The 25824-nt window shown below is 45.1% G+C and overlaps 7 protein-coding genes across 7 annotated transcripts; 4 read left to right on the forward strand and 3 right to left on the reverse strand.

The window, feature by feature from the left end:
* Positions 1 to 69: 69 nt before the first annotated feature.
* Positions 70 to 704, reverse strand: CCR75_000336 (uncharacterized protein; the record flags this gene model as incomplete). Its single annotated transcript, XM_067958444.1, is given in 2 exon segments — positions 70 to 81; positions 93 to 704. The coding sequence occupies 2 exon segments, from the start codon at positions 702 to 704 to the stop codon at positions 70 to 72; spliced, it is 624 nt and encodes a 207-aa protein (XP_067818252.1).
* A 489-nt stretch (positions 705 to 1193) lies between these two features.
* CCR75_000337 (uncharacterized protein) lies at positions 1194 to 1965 on the forward strand (the record flags this gene model as incomplete). The annotated part of the gene is made up of 2 exons (XM_067958445.1): positions 1194 to 1249; positions 1342 to 1965. The coding sequence occupies 2 exons, from the start codon at positions 1194 to 1196 to the stop codon at positions 1844 to 1846; spliced, it is 561 nt and encodes a 186-aa protein (XP_067818251.1). The 3' UTR covers positions 1847 to 1965.
* A 216-nt stretch (positions 1966 to 2181) lies between these two features.
* On the reverse strand, positions 2182 to 2901 carry CCR75_000338 (uncharacterized protein; the record flags this gene model as incomplete). The annotated part of the gene is made up of 5 exons (XM_067958446.1): positions 2182 to 2241; positions 2397 to 2528; positions 2620 to 2682; positions 2779 to 2801; positions 2880 to 2901. 5 exons carry the CDS (start codon positions 2899 to 2901, stop codon positions 2182 to 2184), a joined length of 300 nt encoding a protein of 99 aa, XP_067818047.1.
* Positions 2902 to 15654: 12753 nt separating this feature from the next.
* Positions 15655 to 16836, forward strand: CCR75_000339 (uncharacterized protein; the record flags this gene model as incomplete). Its single annotated transcript, XM_067958447.1, has 1 exon — positions 15655 to 16836. One exon carries the CDS (start codon positions 15655 to 15657, stop codon positions 16834 to 16836), a length of 1182 nt encoding a protein of 393 aa, XP_067818046.1.
* Positions 16837 to 16974: 138 nt separating this feature from the next.
* On the reverse strand, positions 16975 to 20342 carry CCR75_000340 (uncharacterized protein; the record flags this gene model as incomplete). The annotated part of the gene is made up of 3 exons (XM_067958448.1): positions 16975 to 18762; positions 18830 to 19408; positions 19482 to 20342. 3 exons carry the CDS (start codon positions 20340 to 20342, stop codon positions 16975 to 16977), a joined length of 3228 nt encoding a protein of 1075 aa, XP_067818333.1.
* Positions 20343 to 20440: 98 nt separating this feature from the next.
* Positions 20441 to 22406, forward strand: CCR75_000341 (uncharacterized protein). The gene is made up of 2 exons (XM_067958449.1): positions 20441 to 20778; positions 20871 to 22406. The coding sequence occupies exons 1-2, from the start codon at positions 20470 to 20472 to the stop codon at positions 22200 to 22202; spliced, it is 1641 nt and encodes a 546-aa protein (XP_067818334.1). The 5' UTR covers positions 20441 to 20469; the 3' UTR covers positions 22203 to 22406.
* Positions 22407 to 23385: 979 nt separating this feature from the next.
* Positions 23386 to 25299, forward strand: CCR75_000342 (uncharacterized protein). The gene is made up of 6 exons (XM_067958450.1): positions 23386 to 23480; positions 23546 to 23831; positions 23905 to 24065; positions 24135 to 24713; positions 24784 to 24854; positions 24934 to 25299. Exons 2-6 carry the CDS (start codon positions 23632 to 23634, stop codon positions 25027 to 25029), a joined length of 1107 nt encoding a protein of 368 aa, XP_067818335.1. The 5' UTR covers positions 23386 to 23480; positions 23546 to 23631; the 3' UTR covers positions 25030 to 25299.
* Positions 25300 to 25824: the final 525 nt, after the last annotated feature.

The following is a 25824-nucleotide window of genomic DNA, read 5'->3' on the forward strand; positions in this document are numbered from 1 at the left end:
AGGGTTTTCTGTAACGAAGCAATTTCTTGCAAAGTTGTTGTAATTGTCTCTGTATTGATACTCGGTAGATCAGTTGATTTGCTTGCGCATACTAATGCCGTCTCTGTCGCGGCTTGAATCGAAGAGTTTTTGTCTTGCTTGTCCTTCTTGAAGCTTTGTGTAGCGACAGTTGTCGCTACTTGAGCCGGAGAAGACTTGTCCTGCTTGTCTTTCTTTGGACTTTGTGTCGCGATAGCTGTCACTGTCGTTACTTTCGAGTCTTTACGGACCACTCCAGCTAGTATTTTCTCCTCCACCTCTTTTTTCGTCGTTATTTTACGCTGTTTCTGCGAAAGCTTTACTTTTGGCACAAGCGGCTTTGACATTGTCACATCCTCGGCCACTTTATTTGTCTTTTCAGCCACGTTATCCGCAGTCTTTATCGATTCATCAGCATTGTCCTTTGCTTGATCAGGAGTAGCAGAGGCTGCACTCACCACTGTTTTTTGCTTGTTTTTTTTAAATTTGCGGCGCTTAGAAGTATTGTGTTTATGCGCTGCTGGAGGAACTGCTGTGACGGAATTAGCCGCATCAGTCGAGCAGAATCGAATTACTGGCGTACACGGCTGCTGCAGTAGACAATTTGCGCTGCAAACTTGAAGGAAATTACGTTGTAAGGGCGCATGAATGCACGACGTCAATATCAGACGACGTGTCTGAAGCATCAAGAGTGTTTTTGGTCCAGTAAAAATGTCACGCAATTGTAAATTTGGCCAGCAAAAAGCATTATATGCATAGTAGCCGATCTTTTTTCCATGTCAATAATTTGTCAAGTTGAGCATACTAGCCAATCAATGGAATAAAATAAGTTATAAGTTGACTCGATCGAATTATGTCCGCCACCCTGATAAGCTCTATAATATGCAGTGGCCGATTGTCATGCGGCCGACTTGATTTGTCAGCCTCATGTTGCGAGCCATTAATAGTTTTCTTCAATACGTTTACATGAACAAAAGTCGTGTCGGTATAACGCGCTCATTTATAAAATACTGCATCATTCTTATATACTTCGGATCAAATTTTAACGAAAAAGTGTTTAGGCATTATTGCACTTTTAGGCACGAAATGTGAGGGACGTTTTACCCTGCTTTTTTCGGCAAATTGTGCAAGAAAAACACTTTTTGAAGTAATTAAATTATTGTCCAAACGCAATCATGGCGGCGAGCAGGTTCAAAATGCTTTTTTCGAATGCTCCTTCGGACGCGCACGAGTGCGTAGAATTTGATAATGACAGCAGTATATGCACTCAAACCAGCTTTTTGGGTTGCGTTTGTCTACTTGTAATTGTTACTGCTGCCACAGAAAGCTACTGTCGCCGAAGCGAAAACTTCTTTACGGACTCTTTGCCTTTGGCCCTGGCACGATTCTAGGGATTTACCTGTACTCCGTAAAGCTACGAATGGAGCAGAAAAATGAAGAAATTCGACTTAAGCAGATTGAAAGTGAGCTGAACGTCATCCAAGAGCGTCAAAACAAGGACATGACACTAGCGGAGGCGATGGAGGAGATGCGCAACCGTCTCCAAAGATTAGAGGAAATCACTGCTAGTCAAGAAAAAGCTGCTCAAGTGGAGCATGCTGCAATGTCTCAAAGAGATGAAAAGGAAGTTGAGAAGGCAACTACAAGCACGAAAAAAATTGAAGCTGCACTGGCCATGCTTCATGCTAACCAAGAGTCTCAGGAGCAGCCGACATTGCCTAAGTGGCTCACTTCGTCATTAGATGGCGCACAGGGACGCAGAGAGATACGCCGTCAAGATATGCTGCAACAAGATGTGGCGAACTATGTTGCAAAGCAAAAGAAGTAATGAGCATAATTTCACAAGTTACATTTTTTCCCATGAAATTTGGATTGTATAAGATCGACGAATGTCGGAAAGTTAAAAAATAGGGTATTGCTGTGTATTGCAATGTTGGGTAGCCTAATTTGCATATTTAAAATGGATTAATCATGCGATGCACTTATAGCCACGAAATGTAAGAGAAATTTTAACATGCTTTATGGAATGGGCAAGAAAAACAATATTAGAACTAAAAATTAGGTCCAAACGCAAAAATGGCGGCGAGAAACTTCAAAATGATTTTTTCGAATGATCCTTGGAGAAACGAAAGCGTAGAATTTGATAATCACAGCAGTATATACTCAAACCAGCATAATCGAAAGCGTTTGGCTTTGTAACGGGGATCCCGCCACAAAAAAATACTGTCGCAGAAACGAAAACATATTAACGCACTATAAGAAATAGGCCAAGACACAATTCTGGGAATTACCTGAACTACGTAAAAATCAATCGAGCAAAAAAATGAAGAAACTCACCGAACCAATGGAAAACGAGTACGTCACAAAGAGCCTCAAACAAGGACAGACACAGAAGAGGCGATGGAGGAATGCCACAGTTCGAAACACAGAGCAAACACTCCAGAAAGAAAAGTGCTCAATGGAGCATGCAGCAACGTCACAAAGAGAGGAAAACGAAGTTCAGAAGCCAACTACAAGCACGAAAAAAATTGAGCTGCACTGGCCAACTCTGTACCAAGACTATAAGGAGAAGCCGACACCGCCTAACTAGTCACTTCGTACAAGATCGCGCACAGGCACGCAGAGACATACGCCGTCAACATATGCTCCAACAGACGAGGAGAACTAAGTGGCAAAGCAAAAAAAATAGCATAACGTCACAATACATGTCTCCCAAAAACCTGGAGAGTATAAGATACGAAGTCGAGAAAGGTAAAAAACAGGGGAAGTGGGTAGCAGGTGAGCTTCAAAACAACATATTTAAAATGGAGCAAGCATGCGATGCAACACTAGTGCCTACCGAGAGAATACAAATCTATTACCTTTGCGCGCAATAAAAATCATTATATTAGGATAAATAACGATCTGTCGCAAAAATTCATGCGAAAAACATGAAAATACGATGATGATTACAGTGAATACCAGTGTCCAGTCATAGTCTCGGAGGCTGTCGGATCCGATATGGTTATGGAATAGCGCGATGACTTTCATTTTTCACCGAATACAATTTCGATAAAATATAAGCCTGGCAAGCAGAATGCTTTGGGTGATGCGTTATCACGCAGGCCGGTTCAAAGTGTCTCCAATGGGGATGGCCGGTGAGGCAGCGATAAGCAGAGTTGCCCACCGTCGAATGTTGGCCTCCGAGTGCTTAAGCTCCTGATCTCCTGGGGTTGGCTCTTTGGATGCCGAGTTCGGCTATTGGAAGGTTAGGAATTCTGATGCATTTCACTACTGTCAACATATTTCCTTGCGGGTCGGTAATCCACATGTTGTCGGCCGACCTGTAGGCTGTCGTTTGATTTCCTCTTTAAGGCCGTCAGGTGCTGAGGATTTGACCAGGGAAGGGTGTGTCGTAAAATAGAATATATTCGCCTTCCTCATTACAGCTGGTTGCGTTGAGATTGGTGCTTTCGTTATGGTCTTGAACTCGTTGCTTTATCGCGGCTACTTGTTCAGTTGTCGGAGCTAACCACTCACCGAGTTCCTGAAGATATATATGGCCTGTGGAGATTTTGTTGCGTGGGTGAGGGGGGCCCTGGTGAGAATCTGAGCTGGTGAGGGAATTCGATCCGTCAATTTTGCTATCCCCCTATAAGTCCACTTGCGCCAGGCTGTCGAGTATTGATCGGACCTTTGCGACCACCACATGATCGCGTGCTTTGTGTACTGCGTCTTGATCGCTACGGCTACTGAGATTAAACCTGTTCCTCCGGCGTTACGGAGTGTGACGAGCAAACACAGATTTACCTTGTGACAAGACTTATCTGTCGACGTAGCATGCGCCATAAGAACTGCTTGTGGAGATTATGAATCTTCACCTCTGCCCAACGAGGTAGCTCGGAGACTACTGCCGTGAATAAGATGGAGGGTATGACGATTGCATTAAGAATCATAATTTGATGTCCACGCTCGTCGCTATCTTTATAGCTGTTAACAGTTGCCTTTGGATCTTAAAAATGCGGAAGGTCCAATTGCAGCTCATCAATTGACCGGTTCCAACCTCATATCCTAGGTTTCGTGTCGTCTCTCTGAGCTGTATGACTTCTACCCCCTCGAAGGTTGTGATCGCCATTGCCCTGTTAAGGAAAATAAACTTGCTTTTTGCTAGTTGTACATGGGGCCCCGAAAAAGAGACTACCAAAATGTCGTAGCAGCTCAAAAAAGCGCGCGATTTGATTTGCTCGCTTCAGGAAGACAGTGAGTTGTCGACGAAGGTGGAAAAAATATGCATGATAGTCTCGCGTTCAGGTATGGGGAATCCCGTCAGAGAGGGGTCCTGTTTTGAAGCTAGTCCCAGAAGCTCAACAACAATGAGGAAAAGCAACGGCGCAAGAGGGCATCCTTGTCGGATGCCGGGTCGAACAGGGATTGCCTCGGACAACGTTTTGTTAACAACAACACATGCTTTGGTGCCTGTGTACATTCGACGTATAAGGGCGTCAAACCGCTCTAAGAAAACCAAATTGGCGTAGGGGTGTTTACAGAAATTTGCCTTCCACAGTATCAAAGGCTTTCCGGAACTCCAATCGTAAATTGTATCGGCTGAGTTCCGCTGACATATTCTCATAAGTACAAGCTGTTGCCAATTGCACCATCATCATCACATTTTTCTGCGTTGACCGTTCGTGGAAGAAATCTTGTTAAGCATTGCTAATGATTCTTGGCAGAATCGTTTGCATCCTGGCTGCCAGGACTCAAGCCACGATTTTGTAGCTGGTCTTTAGCAGAGAGATGGGTCTATAATCCATTGCATCCGCAGAGTCATCTTTTATCCGTAGCGGGATGACAAGAGCTTCTAGAAAGGAGTTCGGCATGGCTGCGCCAGCTACAACTTGGTTACTCACCATCACGATGGTCGAAGCCATTTGTGCCGCAGTGGCCTTGTTAAAGTAGTTGTTGAAGCCGTCTTGTCCGGCTGCGTTGTGTCGCCTTAGCTGAATTATGGCTACTTGAACCTCCTCTTCGGCCACGGTTTGCATAAGGAAGTCATTGTCAGCTGTTGTCGCCGTTTGAGGTGAGGGTACCGTTGCAAAGCATCAATTTCGCTTTCTAGTTCCGAATCGGCTACTGTTCGATGGCTATGGCTGAGAATCGGAGCCCACTCAGAAGCAAATTTATCCGCCGTTGACATGTTTCTTGTGAAGGATCCCCGTGGTGTGCCGTGATTTTGGTAACTTTCTGGTCGGCATCCCAGATTAAAACTCTTTTGTAAGTCCATCGCAGCTATTCAGTGGTTCGATGAAGTTGGTCGCCGACTCTGGCCATGTGCCCTCCTTGAATCCCCTCCATATTAGCGGCTATCCATTTTTCGTCTCGTCATTAGAAGACGTTGGTTTCTCCAAGTGATGATGGCTTTGTAACTCTTTCGACGTTTTACGTTGTCTTTGGCACCGTTTCACTGCTTCTATTTATTTTGCGCATTCGATAATGTCGGCGTCACAGGTCCTTGTCGTGGTTTCGCGGCCAATACCAATATTGTCCATATCAACCAGCAGTTCGTCAATACTCGTTCGGTTTATTGGAGCGTATTGGATATGCATGGCGAACTTGGCGTCTCGGATGTTCTTCCATCGACAGGCCTCGTAATTGGGGGACGACTTTCTGATGATCAGAATATTGCGGTGGGTTCCGGGCTGTTTCCCAGATCATCCGCGGTACCATTCGGGGGGGGGGTACATAAAACCGATCAATACGGCTGGCTTGCTCAGTAGTCCAGTATATGAAATGGTCTGCCACTTCATCTACCTCTTCGTCGGTCGCGTGTTCCCGCGCCTGTCGAGCGCCAGTCAGATTATGATAAAGAATTAGGCGTTTCAAAGCTGGCCTCTGGCCGACAGACTGTACCTTCCCCTAGTCGATCTAACTGAGAGTTCTGCACACGGCTGAAGCCTCCAAGAAAGATCGTACCCCCCCCCCAATTTTAAATCTCACAATTGGAGGGTGGAGGAGAAAGCTTTTCGGTCTCCGTGCACGAATTCTTAATTCCACACAGTCGTCTGCGCTGTTGCTGAGGGTACCAAGAGGACTGCCACCCCTGCTGAATCGGATTATCGTGTAGTCCAGTAGGATAAGGTCATTTTTGGGTTGTTTGGCCTTTGTCCCCACAGCTTCTGCCACAATGTGCGTAATTTCTCCACCTCGTATTCTGTATCTACATGAGTTTCTTGGAGACACCATGCAAATAGCCTTTCCACCGGTTTCCTGCGCCAAACCGATAGCCAAGCAAGTATTTTCTCTTTGCTGAAGCTTAACAAATTCGGGTAACGCTTCTCGTGTCAACTGGCAGCATCATGACGCAGTGGAGAGTCTGTGATTCCGCAGTGTTGTCTACGATTCTGTGACGTCCGTAGACGTCCGCGTTTACAATTGGTTGGCGATATAATTGTGATGCTAAGGACAGCCTCTGGCAGCCTTTAATACGTAAGGAGATTCTTCTCCTCAGACTGTTGCAGTTCTGAGGCGTCGAATTTCTCAAGAGATGGCCAATCTGCCAATTAGAATGGTTGTTGTACGCTTGCTTATAGCGCAGGTGGGTCCGGAGCGGTTTGAAATGCACTATTAGTTGAGCTGTTAGTTGAAGGTCTGCTGGTCCATTTTCGGCTAATGCTGCTATTTTGTGATCAAAGAGCATGGCACAGATGAGGTGCTGGTTTATTCTATTCCGTCGCTTTGGGTCACAGAACTTGAGTATGTCATCACCAGCGTAATTTTTTTCTCGGAGCTTTTGCCAGTCGTCAGCTTTGTCCCCGAAAGAGGTTAGACTCATTTGTTGACTTCTATGGAGGGAGTTGCCTATCCAGCGATCAATTCACCATATTCACAATTCGCGACTTTAGCCCACTAAAACCGTCGGCCAGACATTTCCTTCTGCGGTTGGTCGTCCACTGAGCAAGCACTTCCCCGTCCAAAATCGATAGGAGCAGGCCCGGAAAAACTAATTGCTTCACTTGCCACAATAGGTGGTTCGACGCCTGTCGGGCAACCTGCTGCCATTCGGCAGTAGAGCTGGGGGTTGTCGGAAAAAGGTAGTTGCTGAATATAAATCCAGTCAGCCTCCAGTACCACCCAGGCACGCTCCTATTGAGAGCGAACTATGTCCTTGTCCTCCTCTCGTAGGTCAGTTGTTAAATAACAACTCGTTGTGACCTTTTTTATGATCGCCGCGATATGATTATATCTGACTATCTTCCCACTAGCTTTTCTTTCATTTGGCATCTGGATGTGACTGCGCTTCTTCACTCTGGAGATGCTTTTCTTGTGTTTGAACGGTGGCGTAATCAACAGTGCTACCGCTGTGATGACTGGAACTGGTGCGCCTGCGCGTCTGGTTAATCTGGTTGAGCTGGTTGCAGGGGGCTTGAGGGCGATCTGATCCCGCTGTATAATTATCTGTCGATGGTTGGCTGGGACTACAGAGACTAACCTATGATGTGACGCCGCTATTGAACGCCTGTACCTTATCTTCACTAGAAAGTTCTTGGTGACTGACGTCCTGATCAGTTTCCTCCGACTGTTGCTGCCACATTTGTAAGAGTGCTAAAAACACCTGGTAGTTTTGCATGAGCGCTTTCGCAAATATCGCTACTGTGAGCCCCAGAGCACCCTTCGCTAAATGCTGCTGTTTTACGATAGTGAGATACGCGGTGGCTGTTGCGAGGAACGTGATCAAATCCTTATATCATTATAATTCCGTCGTCGTTAGAATTTGAAGATGACTCGTTGTAGCTCATGATGCGTAGAACCTCCCTCTAGTCTGGCCCACGATTCATCCACATTCCGCTCCACGTGGCCGGATCCCACGGCTCATCCATTGTTGCATCCTCCTGAGAGTCCTGAAAATACGTCGGTGGCGTTTCAACCTGAGACTTCCCTCGGTATTTTTGCTGGGCCTGTCTTCATCCGCCTCCTCCAAGTATGGCAGCATGTCCAGTTGTCCTGCGCGGATGAAAGCTGAGTAGCGCAGACCTCAAAATCGAACTAGAAGTGGGAGGTGCTCAATTTTTATAGCCATTACTTTATCGATAAGGTTCATTATCGGGATGGGATACTCTTTCACTGTGTTTTGATTCCTTTAAGATTGCGTTAATGGCCGATGGTTTGATTTCTCTGCATGCCCGCTCCTGCTTGCTTATGTCAATCCGGCAAGTGTAAGACGTATACTGTCTGCCGAAGGAAATTAAGACCATACTCATCGTGTCGCTCTTCCCCATGCGTCATACCAATTGATGACGGCTCTGTCGGAAGAGCTCGTTGCGTAATACTCCAAAACTCACTTCATCTGAGTGGCATATTCGGCACGGGATAGATTGGCCCACCCGCTGCGAGTGCGTTGACGCGGCGAACGTGCGCTTATTGGTCTTACAGATGATGTAGTCTCGCAAGTTTGATTCCTCTTTTCAGACTTGCGGTAATGGTTTCCAGCGTCTTTTTGGGTCCTTCAAGAGTTGCTTTTGCTGCTGCCTGGCCTATGCGTGATCGGAATGGGACTTGTTGTCTGAGGCGCTTTCCCCGAGCGAGTCTAATGTTCCGTTGCTTCTTATCACCTAATTCCGCAGTGACCTTCCGGTTCTCTGTAGTCGATATCGACTCATCCATCTGCAAGTCAGCTACCCCATATCAAACTGAATCTCTTGCCACTTGTCCGCTTTCTTCCGATTGGGTTCACTCGGTTCGTCATCCAGGACCTGATACGCTCCTGTGTCTATTTTTTCTTTTAGCGTGAGCTCACGAACCGATAACGCATGGATAAGACTATCCTTAACTGCTCGAAAAGCATTATGTTCTGCGCTAGTTTATCACCATTCTGTATCCTATTAAGCAGATTGGATAATAGCCTAGCCATATCAGCATAATGTCCGCTATATTTGTGTAAATAATTGGCGAGACCCAACCACTCACGCAAATCCTTTTGGTTTTTAAGAACCTTGCCATCTACTATATATTTTACCTTAGCAGGATCCGCTCTAAGGTCTTGCTTTCCAAATGAAGCATCCTAAAAAAGGAATTGCGTCTGCGCTAAAAATGCATTTAGATGCATTGGCACACAATTCTTTTGCGCAACACTCGAGGACTGCTTGCAAATGGTTTTCCATATCCGACCGACCCTGCTCCGCACAACTATGGACAAAAATGTCATCGAATAAGTCTGTGCATAACCTCGATGAGGGCGGACATGTTGCGTCACTAGACGATTAAATGTTGCCGGGGCGTTGGAAAGCCCTTGTGGCAAAGTAACCACTCCCACAACATACCGCTTGGGGTGCTAACCGCTGTAAACGGGATATCGCTAGCTCGAATGAGCAGTTGGTAGTAACCATCGACTAAGTCCAGTGCACTGTACATTGTACATCCCACCATATTGTTCTGGAGAAAATTCTTTTTAGGAATGGGGGTTGTACTGGTATAGTGACAGCGTTAGGCTTATTATAAGCATTTTTAATGCTCCATTAAGCATTTGGCTTTTTGACACGAAAAGGCGGTGTCGAATGAGGAGATTTGCTCTGTCGTACCATTCCAGCCTCGTGCTTATCACGGAAGAAATTGTCAATGACGTCACACCGCTTTCTCGGTAAAGGCCATTGTCTTGTGACACAGTATGTGATTCCCGTAATCAAGTCAATTTCATGACGAACACCTCTATCCGGAGGTAAAACAGATGATGGTTTATTACATATCACATCTTAAACTTCTTCCTTAATCAAGGAATCAAAGGGATCCGTAGGATTTTAAGGATCGATGACTTATTTCGCGCATTAAGTGCAGCTCTTGTGTCATCCAGGACAGCTCCGTCTAGAAGTGAACATGAGTCCAACTCAATTGTTGGTCGAATGACCACCATCTCAGATAATTCGCCAGCCTTTAAGGCTTGGCCGCACTCATGAATAGACATTTCGTCTAGCTCTAAGAGATCATGTAACGAAGGGATTGCCGCAAGGCTAACTTTTCCCTCAATGTTACAGGTTACACCATTTTCAAGCGTATGTTGTTGCTCACTCGTATCACTTTGTGAAAGTATACACGCTTCGTGACTATCCTGTCTTGGAGTGGAGACAATACGCCTCTTAGAGGCCGGGACATACACGTCCCCGGATTTTCCAGCCTAGTTGGTTCTAATCAAGACATGTGTCTACTTGACATCCGGCAAGGAGTTAGGCAACTCAACTTCCTTATCCAGCGAAAATTCACGTGTCGCTTTACGTGCATTAGAAGTGTTTGACCAAAATACCCTGGCAAACCGCCAATCGTGTCACTATTGACACTTAGTATGGCGTCACCTCGGCCGACCACACTCGGTGGACTAAGACGTGCCACTCCACGTATCTCAGGGATATTGCACCCTTGAGGTCCTGGAGAACCGCCAACAGTGTCACTACTGATTCTCAGTATGATGCCACTTTGGCCGACCATACTCGGTGGGCTTAGACGTGGCACTTCACGTACCCTTGATGATTCGGCCTTAGGCCAACAGTGCTTTCAGCATTAAGTGAGTCGTTATTAAAACGAGTGTCACTCGACGGAGTACGTGCCGTTCCAGTTTTTTCTGCTGAGTCGAACACAGAATTAATGTTTTTGACATTGGAGTTTATTAGCACAGATATTACAACGTCGAAAACACTGACAGACTCATTCAATGATCCGCGCCATTAGCGCTTTTGTTGCCTAGCAAATATGGGTTCATGACTCTTCAAAACTTCGCTGGAAACATTGCGCGTGGCGCCTAAGGTCTAAGACCTTCCATCGATTAATGGCTCATGGTGTTCTATCCAGGCCATTCCAAGAAAGAGATAATATCTCGAATCCAAATCAAGGACGAGACAGCGTTCCATACTGTCAAAGTCCAAAAACTTTACACCTAAGTTCAATGGAACTTTGGGAACAGTTAAATTAATAACAATAATTTCTGTAAAAGTTAAGTGACACGAGTCCCAGTCGCTAAGCGATCAGTGATTGTATCACCTTCATACGCTTTAAGCGCCTCAACTTATTGTTGACTTCCTTCAAGGCAAAAGCGCGAGCATGACTGCTTGACGCTCCTGAGTCAATTCAAATTTATTATGGCTAATCAAAGCCCTTTTTACGTCGCTTGAGCGACTAGCAAGCCACGCTTGTACTCTCGCCCCGTGCCATTAAGCACCGAGCTAATTGGAGCTAGTGTCTATTTATTCTCACCTAGAGGTTCAACAGAGCCTAGTCTTTTGCAGTAGGGCGCTCCGCACCTACTGGGTATCGACGATTTCACGTTCCATACGAGATCTCTGGTAAAGGTCGGAGTTGGAGCTCTTTCGAGCTTTACGCGAATTTCGTAGGGGGCAGGCCGGACGTAAATGTTTCGTGCTTCCGCACATATAACATTTACGGATGGTCTTGTACTGTTCCACAGCTTGAAGAGCCTCTTCTCATTCCTCAATGAGGCTTAGATCCATGGGTTCTGCTCTATAAGACGGAACCCATGTGCTGGAAGAGCTTGTTCGGTCAACAGGCGTGCTAACGCGAGCAGACTTATAGTTGAACTCAGCGCGCAGCGCTATAGCAACTGCCTCTTTGAAAGTAGCAGGATGAGATCAGAATAATTCCATCCGGGCAACGCCCACATTGATACCCCCATAAAGATTGTTACGACAATTGCTTCTTGCACCGGGTCTTGATGCATAGGTGCAATGAGAGTTCTCAGGTCCTGAACAAAGCCCCCTAGGGTTCTATTACCCTGCCGAGTCGCTAAGAGCCGTGCTCGCACGAGAAAAGCCTGTTCAGGCGGTGCAAACATGCAAGTCATCTGCTGTTTCAGCGAATCTTATGAGGGGAAAGCGTCGTTTGTGAACGTACTGCACGATAGTGCCCACTCCATAGCTCTAATTCCGAGTTTGGAAATGGCCATAGCCACATTTTCCCGTGCTGTTAAGAACAAGGCGGAATTAATGGACATTTACACCTGCTTAATCCAGAAAGGGAAATTTTCTCCCTCTCTTCCCTTAAATGTCTTCACATTTACAGCTAGAGGGCGAGCCCTCCTCTGAGTCAGGTACAAGAATGTACTGGGTTGGCATATATACCGCTAGGTGCTCCTGTACCTGACCGATCAGGGAGGCTTCGTATCGCATGAAGGCTTCAAGCCTTGCATGCAGGACCTCTGGTTCCTAAGAGATAGTTAGTTCCGCGTGTTTAAGCCCAAATAATGTTTTGAGCTTGTCATAAGCGGCGCGTTGTGCTTCTGACAGTTCTGGAACCTCATCCATTTTCGTGAAGGTTTAGTCTTGTAAAGACTCAAGCGTAGATTGACTACGAGTGCTTCCAGATGTAGCGAAATTCCCTCGCTCCTAAAGTCAGAAGAAGACTTTCAGACTCAATGAGTCACTTAGTTACTTAGTTTTTATTGAACTGATGGGTTTAACAACTCAGGGAGTCGTACAAGCTATTAAACCTTAAGAAATCCCAGTTCAAGGGATTGAGGGGTTCGTAGAACGAAGTGGCAACTAGTGCCCAAGAAGATATATGTAATGGGGCACTTCTGACTTGTACTGCATCAGTACAAGTCCACTTCGCGCTGCCTCAGTGCGAATGGTGCCTCACGTAACTTCACGTACACGTACAGAAGAAGACTCTTTTTAAAATACTTGCTTTAAAGAGCGTTAATTTAAAACTGTATTAATATAATCAAGTTCTTCATGTCTATTTACTTAATACTAACTTAATTATAAACTAATACAAAACATGAAATAAAGTCTTTTCTGTCTTTCTCTTTGCGCGCGTCCAGCGCTGACTGGACTGCGGAGAAAGAAGATATACTGGTCTATATCTACGAATGGATAAGCTCTTAGAATATTACCATGAAAGTAATATTCTTCAAATATTCTCTGCCTTGTAGATAATATATTAATCGATAATGTTTAAGTGTTAATTTCATGTAACGATACACCCCGTTACAATATATCTTAGAAAGGCTTCTATCGCTTACAGACCAATGCGCAAGCCTTAGAAAGGCACTTAAAGCTCTAAGATCAAAAGGGGAAATTTTTTTTTTCAGTTATTTAATCGAACCTTATCTTAGCTAATTTAAAATAGATTTCGGCCGCCAGATTTATATCTGGCGGCGACCATATTTGTTACCCATAGTAAATGGAATTTAAGTAATTCACTTATTAATAGGATAAAAGGGTATTTTACCTATAAAATAAATGTTCCACAACAACGGTTCTCCAACCGATGTGTGCCCCATAACATGGCTTTTTTTCTCACCTGTTCAAAACAGTTCATCTACTATCGCGAAACGAAACACGATTTCTGACGCGCAGCGGCACAAACTCATTACACCTATCTCATAAAGATAAATAAGGTGCGTGACTTAAGCGATTCCACGATGCAATTTAGGGGGAGTGATGTTCCAAAGGCCAAAAAGGTGATCTAAAGACGATTGTAAAGGAATAAATGCTGATTTTTGGATGCAGTTGAATGACCCATTCAGTGAAAATATTTTATATGACGTATTTATTCAATGCAGAAGGGGAGGATGTGCGGCTATACTAAGAGGGAAGGGGGGGGGCACCGGTTCCCTTTTTATATTCCCTGTTAAAAAAGACCATATTTTTGCACTCCTAAAACTTATTGCCTCTTATAGAGTCATTCCTCTTTTAGGAAATAATATTTAAATAACAGAACACTACGATGTAAATAGGATGACTGTGAACCAGGTCGAAAGCTTATACTAAACTCTCAAAATGCAACATTTTGACCCGCAAAAGAGCATGAATAAAGTACGTTGATACTTCAAGCATCGACTGCAAATTTGTTGAAGGCAGGTTCGCACATTCTTTATTAAGATTTATTGAAGCCTACATCTGCAGTTTCTTATATACAAATTATAGCAAAATAGTTGAAGTGAGCGCCGAAATATCAGGCAACCTCAATTTAATCTCGTCAAGTCGACGAGGTTGAGCAACGACCCAACAGTCTGATAGTCGCTTCGATTTCAGCTTTTTTCACGATTAGTTGTGTGATCCAATTTAATACTACTGTTCTCCAGTATTTGCCAAGCTTCAATGGCCCCCTTCGAACTGTCTTTACAAATAGCTGCGCAGCTTCCCCCCCCCCCCCCAGCAAAGTATACCTGCCGGAGCAGCGTTTCGGTTATGTGTTGTCTAAAATCAACTTTATTGAATTACAAGTAAGACTTCATGCAATGTTCAAGCCTGATTAGCATTGACTGAACATACAAATATGTTGATATTTCGCTTAGAAGGCATTAATTTTATCAGAAATTTACTCTTACCAACGAAAGCAATTAAGATAAAATCTATTCTTAGCTCGAAAAATATTGCTAGAAATTAAATTCGTATTGCGAACAAGCATAATGGTAGGACAAGGGGTGCTGGATAGACAAATTTGCCATCGTTAAGGAAAAAGATTCCGTAATCCCTACAATCCGAAGATATTTATGCATGATTCAAAAAAGCTACTAGTGGGAAAGAATATTCGTCTTTCTGCAGGTGCTGGTCTGGATTCTTCGACGGTGTAATTTTTGGAGCTCGATCAAATATTTGAAGATAGGCCTCTCTTATTGAACGTGTCCGTTACTTTTAGTCTAAAGGATACAGCAAACGACAGCTGGTGGACAGTTATAAGTGTCTCAAAAAATAACATGTCGTCCGACTCGATCTGCTTCTGATCAGCGAATGAAAGTAAAACACAATTTTTTAAAAATGAGATTTCGTACGGTGCATCAGGAACTTGATGATTCGATGCGCGGAAACAGCTCAGCATCGCACGCCGTTGTCCAACATGTGCGATAAGATTATTTTAATTTGTGTATTTTCAACATTAATGCAGGACACACAAATGTGACCGCGGCTGCTCAGCACACAGAAGAACTTTTATTGATTGCATCGTGTTCCTTCATTTTTCTTAGATTGGAATTTTCGTAGAATGCAGAACACGCGCGCGGAGTAACGGCAATTCACTGCGGATAGTGCGGGAGTTTTTAAAGCACTCGCATCATCAGTTTTGCCAGACGCTTTACGCGAGTTAAAAGCTTCGTCTTGCCGTCCATGGCAAAAGGCCAAATCTCTGTCGATCGAAGACCCACGTGTAAGGTGCACGGTAAACTGGATGCTGCTGCCGACATTGCCGTGGTAATAATCCAACTCAACACCTAGCCGCTTTCTTATTTTTCAAGAGCCTCGTCTGAGAAGAACGTGAGAAAAGTAGGAAAGCTCTTTCCTTCGATCATGGCATGAGTCTGCTCCATTCAGATGAGGCAAAGCGATCGAATTCTTTTTTTGTATCCATCTTGATTGCAATAGACTTGAGAGCCGGAGACGTCCAGTGAAGGAGTCGGTGTAGACGTCAGATCCGCATCCAAGTCCTCGTCCGAGTCAGCGTTGACAACGTCCTAGAAAGGACATGGTCATACTCTTTCTATTGAAGTCAAAAGTATTATGGCTGCGACACGTTTGTTTTTAGAAAAGCCATTGGAGGTGGTTCGACGATCTCCTTTCAAGTACCTCGTTCAAAAGGTCATTTAAAAGTCATAGTGAAGACGAATACGTAATTTCAATCGTAAGGAGCAATTGCGTCGATCGACGATTACTGACGCACGTGGTCATGGAGCTATACGAACCACTTGGGACTCTGGCGCCTGCGCTCTATGGAAGTGTAGAGAAGTGGCGCCACACTCTTTCAGGCGAGTACGTCGCTATCAAGCGCATGGAGCTGCGCTTCGCGGCACGCAAGCGCTCCGTGAGCTCTGAGAGTGCTGTAGAGGAAAACGTTATTGCTGAAATAAAGACGAATTTACAAATTCAATCAGTGGGAGGCCACTCAAATGTGCTGCCAATGCGTGACTGCATCATGGAGAACGAGGCCGTGTTGCTTGTGCTTAAATTCTGCGAGAATGGCGAACTGCTCCATGTGCTCAATATGCAACGGGCCGCTGGCAAGCAGATTAATGTACTGCGATACTTTGGGCAGATTCTTCGCGGTGCAACGTTCCTACATGCCCATGGCATTGCTCACTGTGATTTATCCCTTGAAAACGTTCTAATCGACGAGTACGACTGCTGTCAGATCGCAGACTTTGGTCTAGCGATGCAGTGCTCGGAATCGACAATTGTAAGACCTGTAGGGAAATTAAAATACATGGCTCCAGAAGTAAGCGCAGCACTGGAGTATGAAGGTGGGCACCAGAAGGAATACAATCCAATGATGGCGGACGTTTGGGCGCTTGGAGTGATGCTGTACGCAATGGTAGCTGCTCAATACCCATTCTGCGAGCCAACGCGTCGAGATACTCGCTTTCGGCTTTTGGAGGATTTTGGAGTGGAATACTTGCTGGAAAAGGACGAAGTGGACGTTACGGGGAAGGAACAAGTGGTCGATTTATTAAAGAAGCTGCTAGTCGTCAACCCATTGGAACGGTCGAAGCTAGCCGAGTTGGAGTCACATATTACTGTGTCTCGACATGAGTCGTGTGAAATTCGACCGGCAAGCCCAACGAAAGCTCAATCGAGTCATGTGGTAGTGCAAGAAATCATGGCGAGCAAGAGTAACACATGGCAACACGCGACTTCACGTTGCCGTTTGTTTCGAAAGGGAGAAACGGCATTAATGAGCGCGAACAAATTATTATTCGAGGCAGAAAAGTGCCACGATGCTCGGGCTACATTGACACATACTCGGTCAAACACGTTAGCAAATGCAACCCCTATGACTAGCAATACGGGTGCAAAGGATTTGTGCACGGGTGGCATATTAATACGCAAATGCTTTGCCACAGCCCTTGCGTAACGCACATAGTACATTATGTATCAATAACCAATACTTTAACGCAACCTTCAAACGTTTTGTTTTCACACAGCATCTGTTGGTTCAGAATGGAACCACACGTGACATCGTAATTCTTGTTCTCAAGCAATCTGTATATGCTTAGTCCTTCTCCGCGGACGGTTCGATAGCACAATGCGCATTAAAGAGAGCGCTAATTGCTGACCACATGCTGTCACACTCTTCTTTGTTCTTTTCGTGTGCACTTGTCAGCGCTTGCTGAAGCATACTTATCCAGAGTTCGAGAGACGATGCAAGACTAGTAGACTGAGGGGTGGTCGTTTGAAGGACCTTTACTCGAATGCTTTGCAGTAAATGCGCAAATTGGCCAGCCTGGTAAAACACAGTGGGCTCAAATACCTCCATCTTCTGCAATGTCCCACACAGAGTCTCGCTATACGCAATAATAAAGTCATCCACAGGGCCGTTCTGCAACCAGTGTTTGCGTTCTAACGCAAACGCAACGCACTCAGCTGAAAGAAGAGAAACGAGCGTAAACAAATTGCGCCAGCGACGAAACATTTCCTTTTGAGGCAAAAGCTGGTCTTCGTTCGCATGTTTGCCTCGACGGCGCTTCTTCGCCTGCGCTGGCACCGCTGCTGCCTGTAAATTCTTGCTAATATCAAGCATGAGCCGTGCAAGCCAAGCAAATAATAAGCTAAGCGACTTTGGTGGATTAAAGAATTCCGATGGTTGCATGTCACGCAAATCCGAAATATTTTGTAAGCGCTTTAGATTCATCTCTGCTAGCAATGACGTCTCATCATTAACGTTAGCGCACTCAGCCATGACTATAGCTTTTGCGTATACTTCCAACAAACGAATAAATCCAAACGAATTCGCTTTGTACGCTAAGATGGCTTCGTCAGCGTCGAAGTTGAGAATGGGATCAACGCAATTATTTAAAACTTGAATAATTGGGAGAAGGAAAGTGTTGAGGCCTTTCACATTTGATAGCTGAATTAAATACTCAATCGTGCCAAGTACCACGACAGGATTCCAATATGGCGTTTTGCTTTTCTTTAATTTCGAAGTGATTGTGCTCGCGCGAAACTTGTCCATTCTCCACTGGTCGAGATGGTCTGCCAATTTATTCACCAGGAGAGGAAGCTGGTCCCACTGCACCATGCAATCAACCATTGACTCCAGAAGCTTCTTATTCGAATTTTCGTTCATCGTCTTGAAATTTTGCACAAGTCGTTGCAACAGAACACCTTTGTTCATATCACCCATACAACCAATGATTCTCCAAATTGAACTGCAAGCTTCTTGATCGTAAAGACGGTCTTCACTATACGCATGAAGAAGAGCTTCTAGTGACTCGACATTTATTTGCTCGCGCAGGAAGCTTTTGCATTCCGAGTAGCGATGATCTTTCAACACCTTCATGTGTACGCTTTTAAGTAAATTCCCAATGACTTCGAGTACGACAATCTGTCCTACGACGCTAAATTCTTCCTCATTCTCGTCGTCTTCATCTCCTTCACCATCCTCTTCGGATTCCTGAGGCTGTTTCAAACGCCGCGACACAAAATTTAGAGAACAGCGAAGCAATAGGGCCGCCAATTTGCACACAGACCCGACTGAAACGTGCTCCGCGACGTTTGCGTAGAATACCATTGCCGCCTCTGGATTCTTTTTCACTAAAGCAAGACATCGAGCAACTTGCGAAGATCCACCCACGCTTTGAGGAAAATACGAGTTTAAAAACAGCGAAACCAACTGTTTGCGCGAAGACGATCTGTCACGATCCATGACCATGCGGCCAAGCAGGTCGTTCACCGGTACAACGTCATAGAAGTGTAAGTTCCGAATACTTTTAATTCGAACCAATAAAGCCCCAAACGCAGCGCGGACTTTTTCATTGCGATCATTGATCAGAGGTGCGACCTATATGCACAGCAGAAGGATATTAGATTTTTTCCACGTGACAGGTCATCACCAGTAGCAATCTTACCATAGGTAAAAGAGGCTTTAGAATTGCATGCGAGTTATGGTTATCCAGAATAAATTGGATACCATTCAGTACTGCTGCACGAACACTACTAGAGGAAACGTCGTTCACAAGATCGACAATAAGCTTTGTAATAAAGCGTCGGATCGTCTCAGCTGGTAGCAGCTCCCAGTACACAGATAGAATTTTCGATACACCTTCAATTGCAGCAACTCGCAGCGCTGGATGAAAGTCACCAAGGAGCTCCTCAAAAGTGTCAAGCTGCTTTTGCAGTGTCAGATCCATCAATTCATTATTAAATGCTGGATCGCGGAGTGGAAAATTGTCAAACAGCAAGATAGTGGCTTGGCGTCGAACCGAATCGTTAGGAGCTTTTACACCCCGCCACAAAATGGGACTGCAAATGCGGTAAAGCATCTCGTCGACCCCAGCATGACGTTTACTCTCAAAAAATATCAGCAGCATTGAACGGACTGCATTAAATAAAGACGTGCTGCTCGCATGTACTGTATCGTGAACGTATCGCTGTATACACTCCTCTTCAATTTTCTTTCGAAAAGCTCCTTTACTAACGTCCCAAGCCTGCATATATGAGTACATCGTAAATGAGCCAATTGATACCGATCGATCACTTTCCAACCAATACGAGCTGTACCTTAAAGTAGATACTACCATACTTGACAAGAATCGAGTGTCTCTGATTCGGAATCTGATTTCGAATCGTCTCATTGATATCGTCCACAAACGGCACATGCAAAGTAAACAAGAAGCTAAGGAACGAGACTGCATCTGGTGATCGAAAAAAGGTTGGCTGGATAAAACACCGCAGCAAGATATCCCTTAATAGACCGCTACTATCGTCGTCGAAATCTAGCAGCGGTAAGGCGTCCTTGATTGCATACAGCCTTCGAATTGGGTGTTTTTTCGAGTTAAAGTTACCTGTTGGTGAGGACTCGTAACTACGCACGATTAAGTACGGCAGCAACTGCGTCACCAATGAGTGAGCGTGCCCACAAAAGCTATGCCTCCAGCACGACTCACAGAGCAACGAGATACTTTCTTGCGTCGCAAGCACTTGATTCACATCTCCTCGTAGCCGAAGTAATTGGTCGTGAAGCTCCTGAGCTACAGCAAAGAGTTCCTCTTTGTCAATAGATGCGCCTTTCGTCTCAATCAAAAGCGTCGTAAAGTCGGCAATGCTCTCGCGAGCCTTAAGGCGATGAGCTTCCTCTTCGTTGTCATCACTTGGAGCCACAAGTCGCACCGCAGCAGGATAGAATTCATTCAGCTGCTCGAAAGTGAGTGCGCGCATGTCGTCGTTGACCTGCTCCTCGTCTTGCATGTCAGCATCTTCCCCAGCTTCTACTGCATTGTCCTCGTTCTCCTTCTTCTTTGCTTTTCGCTTTCCACGACCACCTTTTCTCTGCTGGTTCGTGAGATTCTCTAATAACGTTGCTAGCGCAGTCGCGTCTCCGCCTTTAAGCGCCGCAATGGCCTCAGCAACCAAAGTCTCCATGGATGCGGAATTCAACAAACCTCGGTTGAAATTTGGTGTGGTACACACTGCATCTCAATCCGATATCCCCCCACTCAACGATCCTTTGGCCGCCAGGAGCCCAAGAAGGCACTCAATAGATTAACTCATGGAAACGGCAGACCTCGTGGTAGATGGCACACGTACGTCTGGAAGAGATGTGCGAGAGTTAAATGTGACGGCAGCAGTAGCCATTGCCAATATTGTCAAGAGCTCACTGGGTCCTGTCGGACTCGACAAAATGCTGGTAGACGACATTGGCGACGTGACTATTACAAACGATGGCGCAACGATTCTTAAGCAGCTTGAGGTCGAACAGCCTGCTGGAAAAGTTCTAGTGGAACTCGCTTGCCTACAAGATCAAGAGGTAGGCGATGGCACGACGTCCGTCGTTATTATTGCCGCTGAGCTGCTCAAGGTACATCCACTTTAAGATACTTTTTAATCATTAACTCGAGTTAACGAAGGGATACTAACGAATAACTCGATGTAACATACTAATGTTTATAGCGTGCCAATGAGCTCGTGAAGAACAAGATTCACCCGACGTCCATAATTGCTGGGTACCGTCTCGCCATGCGTGAGGCTGTGAAGTACATTAAGGAGAATCTTAGCGTGCCAGTCGACTCAATAGGACGTGAAAGTCTAATCAATGCTGCCAAGACAAGCATGTCGTCCAAGATTATCGGTCCCGAGAGCGATTTCTTTGCTAATTTAGTCGTCGACGCCGTCTCGTCGGTAAAAATTGAGCAAGAAGGGACCAAGGGCAAGATAAAACTCAGGTATCCTGTGAGCTCGATTAATGTTTTAAAGGCGCATGGGAAAAGTGCTCTCGAGACGGAGCTGGTGGATGGATTTGCGCTGAATTGTACCAAAGCGTCGCAGCAAATGCCCACGTGTATCAAGAATGCCAAGATAGCGCTTCTGGACTTTGATTTGCAGCGTCATCGTATGCAGATGGGTGTGCAGGTCATTGTGAATGACCCGAATGAGCTTGAGCTCATTCGTCAACGCGAAATTGATATTACAAAAGAAAAGATCCAGAAAATGATTGATGCAGGAGCCAACGTGATTCTGACGACCAAAGGCATTGACGACCTGTGTCTCAAGTACTTTGTTGAGGCTGGATGCATGGGAGTGCGTCGTTGCAAGAAGGAAGACTTGCTGCGTATTGCTAAAGCCACGGGAGGACAGGTTGTGCTCACACTTGCGGACATGGAAGGCGAAGAAACGTTTGATCCTGCGACTCTTGGTGAGGCGCAAGAAGTGAGCGAAGAGCGTGTGGGTGACGGCGAGCTTATCTACATTAAAGGCTGCAAGACGCGCCAGGCAACTACTGTGGTGCTACGGGGTGCAAACGAGAATATGCTGGATGAAATGGACCGTTCCATGCACGATGCTTTAATGGTCGTGAAGCGTATGCTAGAGAGTAATCAACTTGTTGCTGGCGGTGGTGCAGTGGAAGCGGCTTTGTCCATTTACCTCGAAAATTTTGCGACGACTTTAGGCTCCCGAGAGCAGCTGGCCATTGCTGAATTTGCGGACGCCCTTTTAGTCATTCCAAAGACATTGGCAGTAAACGCCGCGAAAGACGCGTCGGAGCTCGTTGCGCGTCTTCGTGCGCACCACAATACGTCGCAGAGTGACCTAACGAAGCGTGAGCTGCGATTCTCGGGTCTTGACCTACTTGATGGCACTGTGCGCAACAATTTGGAAGCGGGTGTCGTGGAGCCTGCTGTTAGCAAGATCAAGAGCTTGCGTTTTGCCACGGAGGCTGCCATTACGATACTGCGAATTGACGATCTTATTAAGCTGAACCCGAAGGAAGAGCCTCAACAGTAGGCTTGCTTCTTTCTCTTTAACGGTGGCAAGAGCGTTTTAAATGCAAGTGATTTAAGTATCTTAACTCATTTTCTCTCCACAAATTTTGGTAATTTCTGTCTCGTGACGATACTTTAGCCACAGCCGTAAAAATATGCGCAACAAAGTCTGTAATACGAGTTGGTAGACCCACAGGGAAAATTACTTGACGTTGCTGAAATTGACACACATTAATGAGAGAAATAGTGATGAGCAACAAAAGTTGCCTAACATTCACTAAGTTTCTGAAAACTGCTGGTTAAGAGCGTTTCCGAGCCGACGGGCTGCTGCACTACCTTCGTGCTGTTGGCGCTTTGCTCGAGTTTGATATAAGTGATGTCTACACTTAGAGCGCCCTGCTGGGTAGCTCTACACGCCACATGAACCTGCAGGGGTTCGCTTATAGCGAAAGTAGTTGATAAAAAGTAGACAAAAAAGAAAGGCTCGCGAATTCAACGAAATCGAAGCCTTTGTCAGGCTTAAGTTCTCCTTTCGCGCTCGCAGTTTAAGAAAAACGCGAGGAAATGGATGGGACAATGCGTTAACGAACTTGTCGCAATGCAGCGGTAAGTGCCCACATCCACGACGTCCACACGCCCAGTCCCCCCCCTTCTAAGCAACCTTGGATCGAATAGAGGACAGAGTCTGTCGTGTAATCTAAGACGCTAAATAAGAACGTTGCTACACGGACTAAGCAAAGACATCTAGTACATTTAATTTTTTTAGGCTTGTGTTTGGTCGCACATACTTCTTACACCCAATGCTACGAGATAAAAACCCTGAAGGACCATTTCATTGTAGGACGGTCGTATCGTGCACAAAGAACAATAAATCATTCCTTGCCTCTCAAGGGCTTAAGGAGGCGAGGCACTTCTAGCAGGGACACTTGTGTCCCCTTCGTCCAGATAAAAACACACAAACACGTATACTTATGTCGGTTTTAGTAAAAATTCAGAAGTGTGATTACATCGCATGGTACTGAAAGAGCGCACTAATAAGATAAATTACAAGATAAATTACTATGCAAATTGAAGACCAAACCTTCTATTCACAGTCCAGACTCTAGCACAGTCGAAATACCTCGTCAAATTTTCTTCATGAGTCGCTTGCTGTCGCTAGTACTGGCGCTACTTTCTGCCGTCACCTCCGCCCTCGTCATTGAAAGGTACAAGTGCATCTCAACTCTAATTTGATAATAAGACTTATTAGCTTTTAACATTCAAATACCGACAGTCCAAGCTGTCTACTAATGACGCACGTGTACGTACCCTCACATCATAGTAGGTTACATTCCTAATCTCACATACGAACCTCGCCTTCTCCAGCTCTGGCGAATTCACCAACCTCGCGCCACTTAATAATGATGATCTGCAAAAATTAGATGTCGTAGCAGGTACTGTGTGTGCGCACGATGCAATTCTATGGCACTAAATTCTATATTGAAACACTAGTGTCGCCATTCACCGCGTGTGAGCCCCTGCGCGGCCAGGATCTAACGGGCAAAGTAGCACTTGTGCTTCGTGGCGACTGCAACTTTGTTCAAAAAGTGTGGCACGCACAACGCGCCCATGCAGCTGCCGTTATTGTAATGGACAATGAGTTGCGTCACGAGTACGATAGAATCGTGTCGCATTTGAGGCTATGCTTAACAATACTAATTGATATTGTTATTGTACTTCGACAGACCGCCGAGCCATATTATTATGACGAAAGATGACATGGCCAATACTATTCATATTCCGGCTGTCTTTATCTCGTACGTGTCTGGAGAGTGGCTACTGGACGCCCTAAGTCGGGCTACACCATGGAAACCCTTGCAGGTCTCGCTCAATAGTAACGGAGAATGTACGTCAGTGTTTTTTTTTTTCATGTGCTATGAGATTTTGTGGTCATGGTGTTATTGATTTTTGATAGTGCCACGAGCATCGCCGTCGTATCGCGTCCTAAAGCTCGTGGTCGCGTTCATTCTTTCCACTTCGAGTGTCTGTACCTTGTCCATTGGACTAAGTTTGCTATCATCGGTACTTTTTCAATGGGTTCGCAAGATTCGTCGAACGCGAGTAGCCAAGAAGCTGCCGATTGCAAAGTATGAACGCAACATGCAGCGGACACTCTTGGAGCATTTATTGAAAGCAAGTATTGGACTTGATCGCGTTGCGCTTTTAAAAACCAATAACGTCTCTAAGATTCAACAAGTTCATGAATCAAAATTAAGAAGTACTGAATCAAGAAATTCACCACACGAGTCAAAAGTGGCAATTGCTGATGGCGAGATTTGTCGTGAAAACGAACGAAAAGCACATGAATTACTGAAGGATAACATAGCGGACATGGATGCAGAGATTTGTACTATTTGTTTGGACGACTTTGAAGATGGCGTGGACGTAAAGGTTCTTCCGTGTCAGCACTTTTTCCACGTTAATTGTATAAATCCATGGCTCGAAGGTCGAAGTGGAAGTTGTCCACTGTGTAAACAGGACGCGATTGCTTCAAGTACGTCGCGGAGTTAATGCTGTAGCTAACATGTAACTGACGAAATTCTGTGTTAAAATTTGCTGCATAGGTGCAAGTGCATCAAAGCGACTATTTGGCATTATATTGCCACGGATTGATCAAATTTTTCAGCAAGAACATGTACGTCGAGGTTTCTCGAAAACTGTTTTTACAATTGCCGATTGAATGACAGGCCGTGTGTCTATCTTTGTTTTGATAGTGGGCGCATACAATCTTTTTCATTTTGCCTGCGAGTTTAATCAGCTGTCTCATTGTAAACGCAGCCACCGCTATTATCTACTCGATGTGGCCGTGAGCAGTGACGCTACCTTAAAATCTTATCATCGCGTCTGTATTATCTGAGAGGAACGATTACGCAATATATTTATCATTCGCACAGCGATGGTCACACTCAAAACCAATCAATAATTATTTTGTTTCAAAATATTATGAGCTTTGTGTAGTTTCTGTCGTGCGCTTGAAGCTTGACGCAAAAGTTTCGAGTGTGATGATTCGACAAATAATAAAAATTATGACAAATTTTAGCAAAATCACAAGAAAAACGCTTAGTATCAAGGCGTTTTCATGGTTGAACACGAAAGCTTTTGGTACTCGATATACGTCTAGCCGCCGGTCTTTCAAATATTTAAAAGCGCCACATATAGCGCGATGCCAGGCAGAATGATTGAGTTCAAAAAATTGACAATTTTTAAAGACATCGCTGCGAGTTAGGTGTTTATAAAGTGTGCGTGGCAAATGCTACAAGCAACTCATGATTACGTACTGACGAGGAGGTACCGACGCGGTGCTAGTGACTACTAGAAGGCTCGGACAAAATAATTTTATAGATGACTGCCACTATACACCAAGTCTCGACAATCTACAGCATTCTCAAGGTTATCAAATTCAGTAAGATGTACGAAGTACATGGTTGAAGACTCATCGGAAGCAGGATGGTGGATACGAAGCAACTGTAGTAATTAGAAATGTATGCCGTCGATGAAAGACGCGATTAACGTGTCTGCTTGGTTTTAGCTGATGAACATGCGCAGGGCTAATGTTTTGATATATAAAAGCAGCAGTACTAGCGTCATGAGTTGTCGTACATTTT

Source organism: Bremia lactucae, linkage group LG6, assembly GCF_004359215.1.
Source record: "Bremia lactucae strain SF5 linkage group LG6, whole genome shotgun sequence".
Taxonomy (NCBI): domain Eukaryota; phylum Oomycota; class Peronosporomycetes; order Peronosporales; family Peronosporaceae; genus Bremia; species Bremia lactucae.